Below are 14765 nucleotides of genomic sequence, written 5' to 3' on the forward strand. Positions count from 1 at the left end.
AACCAAGTTAATAAAGCATTTCATGGAGGCACGAATGAAATGATCACTGTTTTCAGATTCTGCTCGTAGGTCAAGAAAGGTGAGGAGTGACACTTGGTGACATAGAGGTGATCTTGAGGAATAATTTTGGGGGAGTAGTTAGGAAGAAGCCTGATTGAATAAGTTTATGGGAAGAGAATAACCAGAGATAACACATCTAGACAATTCTTTAAAACAACAACAACAAAAAACCCAAACATAAAACAAGTTGTAAAGAGGATCAAAGAATAAGAGGGTGAAGTGCGGTCAAGAGAAAGTTTTGTACTGTAATGTTAGTAAGTGTAAAGATAAAACATTGACAGCTTTTAAAGGCTCAAACTGGACTCCTGGACATTATTTTGCACATTGTTGTGCTTTTAAGGCATATTAAGAGTGAAGCGGAAGATAGACCTAACTAGTCTTTGAGTTGTGATGGACAGGAAAAGTTTTTAAACTTCTTTAGGATGTCTAAGAAGTCTCTAAGGAAGGTTGGGCAATCCTACTTCCATAGTGATACTGCCTCGGAAGCCCAAGGAGGGGTCGCTATGAGTTGGGTTTGACTCGACGGCACATAATAACAACAACTACAAGAAGTCTCTATGGGTAGGATGGGGCTAGCCTAGTTGATAAGATTAAGACTCCAGGCATTTGAGGCTCAGGGTCTCACTGGGCATGGTGATAGGGAGTATGGAAATGCAGAGCTTGGTCCAGGCTATGAAAGGGAAAGTGGTGGTAGAAAGGTTTGGAAGATAGCAGATTCTGAAGATTGAAGTTGTAAGATTGACAAAGTCTTTAGATGGGTATTTTTTTCAGAGGTGGCTCCAAATGTTTTATAAAGGCTGCAGGTTATGATACAAGAAGGGAGAAAGGACTAGGAAGCCACATTTTGGAGACAATCAGCTTCTGTGTGATGTGTTTCATAAATGAAAGTTGATATTTACATCTGTTAGGTTCTGTTAGGTTACCCTGGAGAGCTTACTTGGAGTCCCTGAGTGATAAAATGGTTAACACCTGGCTGCCAACTGAAAGGTTGGTGGTTCAAGTTCACCCAGTGGCACCTCAGAAGATAGGTCTGATGATCTACTTCTGAGAAATAAGCCATTACAAATGCTATAGAGCACAGGATCTACCTGTTCTCAATGACTAGGATTACCTTTTCTTTATTCACCCCCAGGATACTACTACTGAATTAATATCATTTGATAAAGAAGACTGTTTTTGTTAGGTGCTGTCGAGTTGGCTTCAACTCATAGCCACCCTGTGTATAACAGAATGAAACACTGCCTGGTCCTGTGCCAGCCTCACAATTCTTGCTGTACTGGAGCCCATCATTGCAGCCACTGTGAGTCCATCTCATTGAGGGCCCTCCCCTTCTTCACCGACCCTCCACTTTACCAAGCATAATATCTTTCTCCAGGAAATGGTCCCTTCTGAAAACATGACCAAAGTAGGTGGGACAAAGTCTTCCATTATTGCTTCCAAGGAGCATTCTGACTACACTTCTCCCAGGACAGATTTGTTAGTTCTTCTGGCAGTACATGGTACTTTCAATATTTGCCAACTCCACAACTCAAAGGCATCAACTCTTCTTTGGTCTTCCTTGTTTATTGTGGGACCAAGTAATATGAAATCTTTAACAAAAGAAGACTAGGACTATAATTTGTTTTGGGGCTTTGTTTTTTGCTGGCTCAACAAATCTAGAAATGCTAAATTCAGGAAGACTCCTGGACTCACAGAAGTAGGTTTCCTAACATCAGCTGGATGATACTGGTAATTGGGGAATTCAGGCAAAGTTAGATTGGCCCCATGAATGAAAAGGATGCCAAGATATGTGTTTAAACTTGCTCTTGGTGTTCTGAGTTGTGGTAATTATGTATGAACTTGGCTCAGCCTGGTTTTGAGTGGCTGGGCAGCTGGTGGTAGTAATTCCCCGTGATGAGAGTGGCAGTCAACTCCAGGGTGGGATCTGCCATGCGCAGCCGAGCAGCTGTTTTAGGGATGTGGTCTGCTTCCCGTATATAAGGAGAAGCTTTGGGAATGGTTTGCCACTTCTTGGCATGCCTGGACCCTGCATGTAGCCAAGTCTTTATTCAGGAGCCTGCCATGCCCTGCTGATCTTGGGACTTTTTCTGGACTTGAACTAGTAGTGGCCTGACATGTTGTTTGATAATCTTGGTACTGTGCCTTTTTACTTGTTGACCTTGGGTTTGCCAGCCTCAGCAGCCAGCAGCTGCCTGAGTTAAGAAATGCTTCCAGCTTCACTTGTGAGTCAATCTGAAGCCAGAATTCTAGCAGCCTCCAGGAAAATCTTTAACCAGAAACCTTTTAGTGTCAGTAGTGCTAACAGAACTTTTGTAATTCTAAACACTCCTTAGGGCTTTTATCTGCCCTCCAGTCTCAGCAGGTATCAAGGAACTTCCTCCGAACTCAGCACGCATCACAAAAGCCACCCACGTATCAGAGATTTGCGAGGCTCCTAAAAGTCTTCCCCATATCTGAGCCGCTTCCTCCCTAGATAATATTTTCCTAAGTGAACTTTGGAGCTGGGGGGAGTTTCTTTATGCCCCCCAACATCTTAGATCACTGCCCTGAATCCCTTGGCAACAACCAATCACCTGTACCCCCTCGCCCCGGTGCTGCCCCTCCTCATATTGTCCTATAAATTGAAGAAGGAAACGGGGTACGGGGTCTTTTGCTTAAGCGCAAAGACCCTGACTTAAGTTAGCTAATAAACTATCCTATTGCATTTGCATTAGCGTGGGTTAGCGTCTTCTTCTCTTCCGAAATTCTCCTTTACAGCCTGGGCACAACACACTGGGCTGGGAGCAAGAGGCAGAGCTGAAGCCCAAGGTTGAGGGGCTTTCACCCAGACTCTAGAGCTGGCACTTTGACATGAACTTCTAGCCTCCAAAACTTTAAAACAATAAATTCCTGTTTGTTAAAGCCATCCATTTGTGGTAGGTATTTCTGTTAGAGCAGCACAAAGTCACCAAAACATGAGTAAACAATTGATTGGAATATTGAAACTTCTTTTAAAGTGGTCTAGATAGATGATGATTTAGAGCGATTATAGGTTATTTGCATAGTAGTTTGTATGGTAATGTGTAATAGCTTTGAAAATTAGGGTCTTTTCTGCTTCATGTGTGGGTGAGCAAGTGACAAGGACTTGTCATTCTATTTTTAAAAGAAGTGTTCCATTTTGGTGGTTGTTAGGCATGACTTCCTTAGAGATTCACTTGGAGAGCTTCTTAAGAATATGGATGGATTCCCTGGCCCCACCCCCACAAGCCCTCACTCAGTAGGCCTGGGGGAAGTCCAGGAATTTGTATTTTAACTATCATTCATTTTATGCCTCCTTTCTGGCCAGCTTTTCCTTCAAGAATGAATCATACCAAATATCACTTTTAGATTTAAAAAATGGAGTGTTAACTTGCATTGCATTTTTTTGAGAGCAATTCTGTGTTGTGGAGAATTCAGTAGCTAAGAGCAATACATACAATTTAATGTATTTTGATTTGCATATATAAATGGGAATTGTGGATGGTTAAAAAACAAGCAACTATCTTGAAATAATTTTAAGAAGTGACTTTATGATTTTACATGTAAATACCACACAACCACCATGTAAACCTAAACCACTGCCATCAAGTCAATTCCAACTCACAGTGACCCTTTTTTTGGGCAGAGTAGAGCTGACATAGGGTTTCCAAGGTTGTAAATCTTTATGGAAGCAGATTGCCTTATCTTTCTCCCAGAAAGAGTCTGATGAGTTTGAATTGCTGACCTTTGTCTGATGAGTTTGAATTGCTGACCTTTTGGCTAGCAGCCGAATGCTTTAGGCACTACGCTACCAGAGCTCCTTACACACCATATAGAAATACATAAAACTTAAAGTGAGGTCTTGTGTTTTCCTCCCCTAATCCACTTCTTCAGAGAAAACTGTGAAAATTTTGGTATGTGTATTTTTTTGGACATTTTAATGTACATATACATATGTATGTAGTTTTGCCATTACAAAAATAGGCCCAAATCACACACATTTTTCAGAGCTTATGTTGTTTCCTTATGATCTTGCCAACAGCTTTCTGTGTCAGTATATTCAGACTTATTTATAGGGAGCACTTTGAGCCACCAGGGCTTGCAACTTACTTTTTACAGATAGACTGTGATGTGAATTTTTAAGACATACGATACATGCTCCTTGCTTATTAGAATATTTCTATAGACTGCATTAAGAGGCTTAATAAGAATTTCATATTGGACAGTGGAAAACCAGTGTACTTGAGATAAATCAATATTTCTTGTGCAATGGGTTTTGCTGGTTTATGTAGTTCTTATTGTTACAGGATAATGTTAAGAAACCCCTGAGCCAGAGCAAAAAGTGTGCATGAGAGGCTCCATCTGAAACAAAAAGGAAAATTGACTGAACACCAATAGGGAGCTTCCTGAATTCTTAATCAGTTGCAATGTTGTTTTTGTGGCCAGTTCCCTTTTATGGCCAGAAAGTGATCATATTTTAAATGGTTGAATTCCGTTTTGGTGATGGTAACTTGCTATATCCAATATGTCTGTTCTCTTGTACAGGATCCAAACTACTGGATACAGGTGCATCGATTGGAACATGGAGATGGAGGGATACTAGACCTTGATGACATTCTCTGTGATGTAGCAGATGATAAAGACCGAGTGAGTTTAAGTTCAAGGGAAAGCTATTCTGAATGCATTTTTTCGAGGCTGGAGAGGGGGTTTGGGGGTGGGTGCTTAGGTAGGTGTGTTTTCCTTTCTGTTTTAAACACATGCACTTTAAAGAAAGTTTGGGCTACCCATAGTATCTTATGGATTATAATAAATATTAGGAATCTTTACTACCCTGAATTCCAGGGCAGGGTATAGGTTCTGGATAATAATTTCCTTGCTACCTGGTGGGGCTTTATACTAAATTTTAGACTTTAAAAATTTTTAATAGAATTCTGTTTAAAAAATGTTGTAGTGTCATCTTTTTTCTGTTGTTTTGTTTTAATGCCAAACATGACATCTTTCTTGACAACTCAGGTCCATCATTATTAATCATTGTGGTTCTGTGTGTTATGTGCAAGGTCTCCGAGTTCTGATCCCAGCACTGGCCCAGAGGTGCTCTATCCCAAAAGCCGGTCTGTGTGATGTGGCTGCCTTGCTGAAAAATTAACAAAGGCATCAAAGGCATCCTCCCTAGAGTTGCTCCTGGCTTTCAGAAAACCATCATTTTCTCTGTTGCTGCTCTGAGTGTGTTTTCACGGTGCAATGCCATTTTCACTGGCGCCTGTGATTTTGGCATCATGAACATGACCGCCCACAGGCACTTCAGTGTTGGTTTGCACCCACCCTTTTGCTTGTACTCTTTCATAGGGTGAGGAGGAGGAGTGACTCTCCACATTTTAAGAATTTATGACAGGGTGTTTTGACTCTGTGTGTGGACATCAGCAAATTCTTCATTGTAATGAAATGATGAGACTTGATCAGGCATAATAGAGCCATTTGGCTACACTCTCTTTTGTGTTTGACTTGTAACAAAATTGCATAAGGGATCTCAGTCACATAGAAACTGTATCATCACTGCTGTATTGAGATAATTGCCCGATGGGTCAGCCTCATCATACACCTTTACTGTAATGGCACACATACATACACAACCAAGCAAAGCCAGTTGCTGAGTTGTTTCTGACTCATGGTGACCCCATGTGTTTCAGAGGAAAATCACGTTCCATTCGGTTTTCATGGCTGTGACCTTTCAAGGTTTTACTTCCAAGTTGCCTCTGGGTGGGTTTGAACCATTAGCCATTTGGTTAGTAGCCAAGTGCTTAACCTATTGCACCACCCAGGGACTCCTTGTAATAGCACAGGGCAGGTTAAATCACAGAGGTTATAGTGTAGAGTCAGAAGGTAGACACCTTCTGGTTCCTTATGGGGAGCTTGCTCATTACTGGCCATTTGCCACATCCTCCTATATCCATTCATCTCACTTGGCTGTGAGCTAAGTGAGAGCAGCTGTTGTATCTTGGTCTCTGGAGAGTTCTTGACAATTAGCATAGTGCCTGGCTCCTTAGCTGGTGGTTGTGTTGTTACATGTTTTCTTGAAATCTCAAGGAAAATGGAAAAAAAAATCAGATAGCAAATATTGTATAAATTCATGAGTGTTTGATTCATCAGCACTTGCCGTAGTGCAGTTTGGCCCATGTAGTTGTCTGGGCCACAGAGGGACACATTGTTTAAAAAAGCACAGAACTTTTCTGCCAGTTCTCATTCATTGCTCTGTCTCTTGGTGCCATTTATCCACTTTGGGTTATTCAGCAACCTGAGAATAGGGTGACTTTCCAATCACTACCTGGGTAGTATCAAGAGACTTATATTATAGTGATTTTACTATGTACCTCAGCTCCAAAGTTAAAGTGACTACACAGATGTATAAAGCATTTGAACAAATGCCCTTCCCAGACAATATTCTGTTTGAGGGAGATGAACAAATGATGTATCGATCTTTCAATATTTTTCTTCTTCCCTGAAGTGGAGGTGTTTTTGTTAACTTTTCTTCAATAAAAATACTACAGATCCTTTTAAAGAAAAACTGAAACATACAGAAAGTTAGAAAGAACAACTAATTTACCTGGAATCCCACAAGTATCACTGTAGTCATTTTGGTGACCTGTGTATCCTGCCTCTTTGTTAAATTCACAGGTATGCTCATTATCCCCCACCCCTTTATATAAAGAGGCTCATTCTTTTTCACTTTGAATTGATCACAAATATATTTCCATGTCCGTTAACAATAGCTATGCCAACATAGCTGCATAGTATTTGATTTTACTCATTTATGGAGAAAGGTGAGTGATGCATATATTTTCATTGTGAGTTTTCTGCCCTCTGAACAGCAGTGATGAAAGGGCCTGTTTTCTCTACCTGTGCTTCCTTGTTAATGGTATGGCTGACTTTCCTGCAAGTTGGTAGCACCTTACTTTATACTTATACTTTGACTTCATGCCTTTCAGTATTGTTGTTAGATGCCGTCAAGTCAGCTTCAACTCATACCAACCCTACATACAACAGAATGAAACACTACCTAGTCCTGCACCGTTCGCACAATCCTTGCTATCTATGCTCAAGCCCATCATTGCAGCCACTGTGCCAATCCATTTCATTGAGGGTCTTCCTGTTTTTTACTGACCTTCTACTTTACCAAGCATGATGCCTTTCAGTAGAGGGGATATAACCCATCAACTACCATCAAGACAATTCTGACTCATAGCAACCCTATAGGACAGAGTAGAACTGCCCCATAGGGTTTCCAAGGCTATAAATCTTTACAGAAACAGACTGCCTCCTCTTTCTACTGTGGAGCAGCTAGTGGTTCAAACCATGGAACTTTTGGTTAGCAGCCAGATATTTTAACCTTTGTGCCACCAGAGCTCCTTAGAGAGGATATAGAATCTAGGTTATAAGATGGCTGCTCTGATATGCTGAGCTCTGCTGTGATCCTTGGAAAAACCTTGGGTTTCCCAGCCAGTATCACTACGGAAGTAGATTGCCCCATCTTCCTTCCAAGGAGTGGCTGGTGGGTTTTAACCGCCAGCCTTCTGGTTAGCAGTCAAGTGTCTTAGGCACTATGCTACCAGAGCTCCCATATATATACACACACACACATATACATATACACACACACATATATGGCATAATGCCTAAGATATTTGGCCACTAACCAGAAGATCAGTGGTTCAAACCCACCAGCTGCTCCATGGAGGAAGATGAGGCAGTCTGCTTCTGTGAAGATTTATAGCCTTGGAAACCCAGTGGGTGTTGCTATGAGTCAGAATCAACTTGATGACAGTGGGTTTAGTTATATATGTATATATCATGTTGATTGGATTCATTTTACCTATAGAAAAATGCTTCATAGTACTATGTACCACAGACCAAAATACTTGTTAAATCAATGTTTCATTTGTTCAGAAATATTTTTGAAAAATATATAATTCATTTAAATCATCTTGAATGAGCTTCCAAGATTAAAGGACTCATTTTAAGTTGTGTTGTAAAAAGTCTAACTAGTAATCAAGGAGGCAACATCCAATTCCTTGGTGTTGTCAGATGCAGTATTCAAACTGAGGGACTGTGCAGTGTTGTCAGTTGTATGGCACTTTTCCATGGCTCTGAAATTCGATTAAGATTTAATTATCCTGGAGTGTTTTTGATTATTTTTGGCAGCTTCTCTGAGTAACAGAATCTTGACACCTGTTTTGGCTTTTAAGTTTAACAAAGGCATTATAGCTCTCTTAAACAATAAATTTCCTCTAAAAAATGTTCTGTTTTATGAAAAGCCCCTGAGTGCATGTTAAAAATGGATATACCCTGGCCTGGCCTCAAGCCTGGGGAATTAAGATCTCGGTAGGTAGTACCTAGGCATTTTCATTTTAAAATCCCCCCCACCAGGTGGTATTTAGGCTAAACTTTGAACCTGGCCCTGCCTTCAGGTTCTGTAAGGAGAAAGTTCTCTCACAAGTATACATTTTATACCTGGTCTTTATTAATTTATGAAATAATAAATTTTTTTAACTTTCTTTTTGTGGAGGGGAAATTAGGATGAGGAAATAGTATTTTAAATGATATCAAAAGCAAGTTGAAATAAAGTGCCTAATTAGCCATAATTTTTCTCATTGTTTAATTATTAAAATACAGTATACAGTACTGAAAATGTTTTCTTTTAATACTGGTGCCTATAAAATTCTAACTTCCAAGATTTATCCGAATTTCTTCAAAATGGTGCTAGTGTGGGCTATGGTTGTTTTGAATTAGGCTTGATTTTTCCAAGATATAAACTATTCACATTTTACTTTTAAGGAGGCCTGGTGGTGAAACACTTAAGGATCGAGCTGCTAACCAAAAGGTGGGCGGTTTGAACCTACCCAGTGGGTTCTCCCATCAGGAGATAGATCTGGCTATCTGTTCATGTAAAAGTTACAGGGTAGAAAACCTATGGAGCAGTTCTACTCAGTCACATGGAGTCACTGTGATTGAAACAATCTTAAAGGCACCTAACAGCAAGTTTTACTTTGCTGGGGCATGGGTGGTTCAGTGGTAAAATTTTCCCCTTCCAGGGGAGACCCAGCTTCAATTCCCATCCAGTACACCTCATTTGTTGCCACCAGCCATCTGTCAATGGAGGCTTGCATGTTGCTATGGTGCTGAACAGGTTTCAGCAGAGCTTCTAGACTAAGACTGGGAAGAAAGGCCTGGCAATCTGTTTATAACCCTATGGATCACAGCAGTTAATCAGCAGCTGATTGTGGGGATGGTGCAAGGCCAGGCAGCATTTTGTTCTTTTGTGTGTGAGGCTGCCCTGAGTCAGGCCAATTAGATGACAGCTAACAACAAGTTTTTCTTTGGACATTAAAAAAGAAAAAATACTGTTTTGTTTGTCTCCTATGTACTTTGCTACTTTCCAATAAGTGAACAGAGAATGTGAGGACATACTGTTACAATGTCTTAGTTACTCTTAGTATTTAATTCTTTTTCCAGCTGACATTTTGCTTGACTCTAAAAGATTGAAATGGTCTTCACGTTCTCCCTGGCATCATTTAGGCCAATTGCAATGCTTTTGTCTAGGTGAGCTTTCCTAAGTGCTGAACCACTGTTTAGTTGGTCTTTGTTTCTGGTTTTGGTCCTCATATTTTAGAGAGGTTTTCCTCATTTTTTGTGAGTAATTCTAGGTCTCTTCCATCATTCCCTCTGTGTCCTACAGTAGATTTAGAAATTTCCAAATATATTGCAGAATAAAGATATTTGGGAATCACCCGAGATTGACTGTAAGGAGCAGAAACAAATGTAATTGAACAAGTACTCGGAATTGGGGAAAATGTCCTTTTAGTGGGACGTGATCAGCAAGAAGAAAGTCTTTCTCCTCTATGTTTCATTTTTCTTTTTCTTATTTTATTTTTTAATATTATAATATAGGACCTCTGGTGGTGTAGTGCCTAAAGCACTTGACTGCTAACCAGAAAGCTGGCAGTTCAAACCCACCAGCCACTCCTCGGAAGGAAGGTTGGACAATCTACTTCCATAGTGATACTGCCTCAGAAACCCAAGTAGGGGTCGCTACGAGTCGGGTCCGACTTGATGGCAGTGTGTTTGGTTTTTGGTTTATAACAGTATATATACAACAAAAATATATTCCATCAGTGTCTACACATATACTTTAATGGCATTGATTACATTTTTCAAGTTGAGCAAACATTCTTTCTTTTTTTTTTCCAAGTTGTCTTCTTTTTCATATTTTATATTCTTGGTGCTAAAGATGCACTATCAAGCATTTCCTTTGTCATGCCTTACTGTAATTTTGTTATGACCAAGAAAGAGGTCATGAACGTTTGTTTTGGTAGTGAGCTTGTGAAGTATCTTACAGCATTTGTTTTTTGCGCCTTGTGGAGAAAGGATTCAGTGGAATAGTAATTTGAAATCATTTTTAAGAGTTTGTATGTTCACATGGGGGTTCAAGCATGGTGGGGTTCTCCTGGCATGGTCTGGGAAGTTTCCTCAAGAGAACTTTGGGGAAAAGAACCTTTTAAAAATTTATTGGAATCACGGGCAAGGAGCTGCTTCTACATGCTTGGGCCTGGAGACATTTATGACAAACTTTATCATTTTCTCACATTATTAACCTCTGTAAACAGATGTAGTTTCTGTGCTGCTTGCTGTTGTTGTGTGCCGTCGAGTCAGACCCGACTCATAGCGACCCCTCCTTGGGTTTCCCAGCCAGTATCACTACGGAAGTAGATTGCCCCATCTTCCTTCCGAGGAGTGGCTGTTGGGTTTGAACCGCCAGCCTTCTGGTTAACAGTCAAGTGCCTTAGCCACTATGCTACCAGAGCTCCCAACAACATCTGTGCTGCTTATGTTAGTAAAATTCCTGCTCCATCAGATATTTGACTGTTTTCGAAATGCAGTATGTTTTGCTTTTGAAATACACGTATGACAGAACGTTCAAGTAAGGAGCATCCTTCGGTTTAAAAAGTTTACTGTCTTCTACTTTCTCAAATGTTATTTTTTATTATCTATATGTAAATTAGGAGGTCTGGTGGCATAGTGCCTAAGGCATTTGACTGCTAACCAGAAGGCTGATGGTTCAAACCCACTAGCCACTCCTCAGAAGGAAGGTTGCTCAATCTACTTCCATAGAAGATGCTGCCTCGGAAACCCAAGGAGGGGTCACTATGAGTTGGAATCAACTCGATGGCAGTGAGTTTGGTTTGGTTTGGATATGTACTTTATTTATTGATTGATTAAGTGATTAAAAACAGTTAGTGTCCACAAAGGTGATGGCTCAGTTCTATTCTGCTTATTTGTAGAAAAAGATTTGTGTACATCTTTATGTATATGTAAAATGTTACAAATTGTTTGCCCTAACTTTTAGTATAGAGAGAAGAACTCAAGTTATTTTTATGCTGTGAATAGTTATAGTCTGTACTATTTGTAGATAAGAATACAGAACATATATTTTATATCTGGAATAAAACCAAAACCAAAAAAAAAACCCACTGCCATCAGGTTGATTCCCACTCACAGTGATCCCCGTTGGGTTTCCAAGGCTGTAAATCTTTATAGAAGTAGATTGCCACATCTTCCTCCCATGGAGCCGTTAGTGGCTTTGAACTGCCAGCCTTCTGGTTAACAGCCAAATGCTTAACCCACTTTGCCACCAGAGCTGCCTATATCTAGAGTAAGTATTGTTTAAATGAGTTAATTTGGTGATGTTGAAATTGCTCTTTATAGAGTAATAAACTCTGCTCTGTTATTACAATGACAGTTAACAGCTTATAATAGACCCAAATCTAAATTTCATTTCTTTAAAGACTTTTTCTCCTTATTTAATGCATGACCACGTATATGCTTGATTAGAGAATATTTTGAGATTTAAATTCCTTTGTTGTCAAAAAGTATACAACACTAAATGAAGTATTGCAACACGCAATGAATTATTTTTAGAATGTGTATGTTCTGGATGTGGGAATGGGTGGGGAGTTTCTGGACTAACCTCCTTTTTGTTCCTTTTTTTTCCTCAGCTAATGTCTTATTTAGGATTTGGCCCATGTACACCATATGATGCTATCCTCCCCTCCCCCTTTATTGTAAGGATTTTGTTTTACTAAATATGGACTAGCTTCATAACAAGGTATCTTTGGTAGATGAAATTTTCAAAGATCCCCAGTTTCCATTAATTCTGAAAAACACATGATCTTAAAACCAACTTAGGTATGTTGTGTAAAGCCAGAAAAAAGCCACTGAAAATCCAAGCCACAGGACACATTTTGTGTGTTATTGTTAATAACATTAATTTATTAATATTAGGTGGTATTTAGTCAAGATTCTCCAGTGATTGTCTATGTAGATATATAGATACTCCCTGGGTGGTGCAAATGGTTAAGCACTGGACTACTAGCCCAAAGATCGGCTGTTTGAACCCACTCAGAGGTGTTTTGCATGAAAGTGCAGGTGATCTGTTTCTAAAAAGTCAAAGCCTTGAAAATGCTGTTAAGCATTCTTCTCTGCACACATGGTCTGAACTGATTTAATGGCAAGTAACAACAACTTTCTTTTGTTATATGTTGTGTATATGAAGAGAGAGATTTATTTTAAGGGATTGGCTCAAGATTGTAGGGACTGGCAGTCATATGTCCTTAATTGTTAGGCCAAGACAGGGTCTGGGAACTCTCAAAATAGGTAAACAGGCTTGAGGGTAAATCTCTCTCCCTTGGAAAACCTCAGTTGTTGTTGCTCTTAAAACCTTCAAATGAAAAGATGAGGCCCACCCACCTTATGGAGGTGTGGTACAGTGAATTACTTAATATGACCCTTCTAGCCATTGTCTTTGTGACTCTCTCATAGTGATTGGGTTGTTGTTGTTGTTATGTGCCATGGAGTCGGACCTGACTCATAGCGACCCCTCCTTGGGTTTCCGAGGCAGTATCACTACAGAAGTAGATTGCCCCATCTTTCTTCTGAGGAGTGGCTGGTGGGTTTGAACCACCAGCCTTCTGGTTAGCAGTCAAGTGCCTTAGCCACTACGCTACCAGAGCTCCCAAATAGGACCGTGCAAATAAGGTGTATGGAACCCGTGATGTTTGTCATTATATGTCAATTTGGCTAGGCCATGATTCCCAGTATTATGTAGTTGCCCTCCATTTTGTGATCTGATATAATTATCCTCCATTGTGGGTTGTAAAACCTGACCTTTATATGTTAATGAGGGAAGATTATGTTATGGTAATATATATTAGGTTGTGTTTATTATGTTAATGAGGCAGGGTTAAGGTGGGATGCATTCAAGTCACTATCCTTACTCAAGTCTTATTTGAGTCACAGCTTTTAAAAGAACTAAAAGGGAAGAGAAGCAAGCAGAGAAAAGGGGACCTGACTACCACCAAAAAAGAAGAGCCAGGAGTGGAGAGAATATCTTGGACACAGAGAGAGAGAGCAAGAGCAAGCCATAACACCAGAAATGGGGAGAGACAGTGGAAAGCAGTGACGAAGACATATTGGCTGCAGAAGGAGTGGAACGAGGAGACTGGCAGGAGATGGTGCTGTGGGTGTCACAGCCCACAGAAGGAGAAAGCTCAGTGCCTTTGGGCAGGAGTCTTGCTTGTGGAGCAGGGTGTCTCCAGGTTCTTGGTAGAACCAGGCTTATGGACCCACAATCCTGAGAAAGAGACAGAGAGAGAGAGAGAGAGAGAGAGAGAGAGAGGGAGAGTATGAAGGAGAACTTCTTGCTTTGGGGCTAAGGCTTAGTTGTGGAGTAGGGTGCATCTGGGCATTAACTGGCAGAGCTAAAAAAGCTTTGTAACACTTGCTTGAGTTGAGCAAGGCTGGGCCAAGGGGCCAAGAGGTGAGAGAGGCCTGCCTGTGGGCATGGCTGAGAAGACACTGTCCCAACTGAAGAGAACTGTATCCTGGTTCATTTTGGATCCTGAATTGTAACTCGTTTCTTCCTGTTATGTTACCCCTGTTGTTGTTATGTGCCGTTGAGTTGGACCCGATGCACAGCAACCCCTCCTTGGGTTTCTGAGGCAGTATCACTACAGAAGTAGATTGCTCAACCTTCCTTCTGAGGAGTGGCTGGTGGGTTTGAACCGCCAGCCTTCTGGTTAGCAGTCAAGTACCTTAGGTACTACGCCACCAGAGCTTCTAGGTTACCCCTACAATTGTGAATACTGAGATCTTTGTGGCCATTGCGGCAAATTATTAAACCCAGCAGAGAAGTAGAGTGCTGTGGGAGAGACCGCTGATGTCAGAACTTGTTTAAAAAATAAAAAATTAAAAAAATTGGAGGAGGTAGGTCTGACCTCTGCTTCATAGGAATCAGTCTTGGGCTGTTGGTGTCAACAGTGATTCTCCTCCCCCCTTGTGAAGTTAGATGAGGAGGTCTGTCACTACTGCCTGCCATTTTTACAGGAGGGTAATCTGCTTTACTTATGGTCAGCTGATTTCAGTGTTAATCACATGTAAAGAGCTTCATAGTAACATCCAGACTAGTGTTTAACCCAGCAGCTGTGTGCCAAAACCTAGCTACATTGACACATACACACAACTATCAGCTGCTAACCAAAAGGTCGGCAGTTCGAACCCATCAGCCACCTTGCGGGAAAAAGATGAAGTGGTCCATTTCTGTAAAGATTTACAGTCTTGGAAACCCTGTGAAGCAGTTCTCCTGTGTCCTATAGGGTTGC

General features: G+C 40.7%; 1 protein-coding gene across 1 annotated transcript in view; it reads left to right on the forward strand.

The window, feature by feature from the left end:
* Positions 1–14765, forward strand: part of PARD3 (par-3 family cell polarity regulator) — a 1032882-nt gene that overhangs the window by 178703 nt on the left and 839414 nt on the right. The window contains exon 2 of the mRNA XM_007942439.2: positions 4603–4704. Coding sequence (XP_007940630.1) covers positions 4603–4704 — 102 coding nt within the window. The remainder of the gene's footprint in view (positions 1–4602; positions 4705–14765) is intronic.

The sequence above is a fragment of the Orycteropus afer genome, unplaced genomic scaffold (assembly GCF_000298275.1).
Source record: "Orycteropus afer afer isolate SDZICR_OR568_19922 unplaced genomic scaffold, OryAfe1.0 scaffold00090, whole genome shotgun sequence".
Taxonomy (NCBI): Eukaryota; Metazoa; Chordata; class Mammalia; order Tubulidentata; family Orycteropodidae; genus Orycteropus; species Orycteropus afer.